The following is a 1,113-nucleotide window of genomic DNA, read 5'->3' on the forward strand; positions in this document are numbered from 1 at the left end:
GTCGACCTCCGCCCTCCGCTCCCTCCAGGGGCTCGTCCCGGATCGAGGAAGCATGCGACATCTACGCCCGGGCCGCCAACATGTTCAAGATGGCCAAAAACTGGAGCGGTGCGTACGCGCCCCACACGCTGCGCCGCTCCGAAGTGGGGCAGCACCTCCGTGCTGGGGGGGGGAGGGGGGGAGTTGGGTTGAGACGGAACGGGACGGGTTGGGGACGCAATGGGGACGCGTTAGGGTTGGGTTGGGATGGAGTAAGTTGGGTTGGGTTGGGGATGTGTTGGGTTGGGATGAGATGGGTTGGGTTGGGACAGAAACGCATTGAGTTGGGATGGAACACGTTGGGTTGGGGATGGAACGCATTGGGTTGGGACGGGTTGAGTTGGGTTGGGGGTGCGTTGGGTTGGGATGGAACACGTTGGGTTGGGTTGGGGACCCATTGGGGATGCGCTGGGTTGGGTTGGGATGTGTTGGGTTGGGTTGGGATGGAACGCGTTGGGTTGGGACAGAATGCATTGGGATGGAACAGGATGAGTTGGGTTGGGATGGAACACGTTGGGTTGGGTTGGGGACCCATTGGGGATGCGCTGGGTTGGGATGGAATGCGTTGGGTTGGGTTGGGGGGATGTGTTGGGTTGGGATGGAACGCGTTGGGTTGGGGGTGGGACGCATTGGGGATGCCTTTGGTTGGGTGGGGATGGAACATGATGGGTTGGGACGGGTTGGGTTGGGTTGGGGATGCGTTGGGATGGGATGGAACAGGTTGGGTTCGTTTGGGGACCCATTGGGGACATGTTGGATTGGGACATGTTGGGTTGGGGCTGTGTTGGGTTGGGATGGAACGCGTTGGGTTGGGGATGGAACGCATTGGGCATGCATTTGGTTGGGTGGGGATGGAGCACGTTGGGTTGGGACAGGTTGAGTTGGGTTGGGGATGCGCTGGGTTGGGTTAGGACGTGTTGGGTTGGGACGGGTTGGGTTGGGATGGAACACGTTGGGTTGGTTTGGGGACTCATGGGGGATGTGTTGGGTTGGGATGGAACGCATTGGGATGGAACAGGATGCGTTGGGTCGGCATGGAACACGTTGGGTTGGGGGTGGGACGCATTGGGGATG

At 60.3% G+C, this 1,113-nt stretch overlaps 1 protein-coding gene across 1 annotated transcript in view; it reads left to right on the forward strand.

Annotated features, from left to right (window-relative positions):
• Positions 1-28: 28 nt before the first annotated feature.
• Positions 29-1,113, forward strand: part of LOC110390454 (alpha-soluble NSF attachment protein-like) — a gene marked incomplete at its 5' end in the record, with an annotated part of 5,330 nt that continues 4,245 nt past the window's right edge. Inside the window, 1 exon segment of the mRNA XM_021381777.1 lies at positions 29-108. Within this exon segment, the coding sequence (XP_021237452.1) occupies positions 29-108 (80 nt within the window).

This window comes from Numida meleagris, unplaced genomic scaffold (genome assembly GCF_002078875.1).
Source record: "Numida meleagris isolate 19003 breed g44 Domestic line unplaced genomic scaffold, NumMel1.0 unplaced_Scaffold1117, whole genome shotgun sequence".
In the NCBI taxonomy this organism is placed as follows: Eukaryota; Metazoa; Chordata; class Aves; order Galliformes; family Numididae; genus Numida; species Numida meleagris.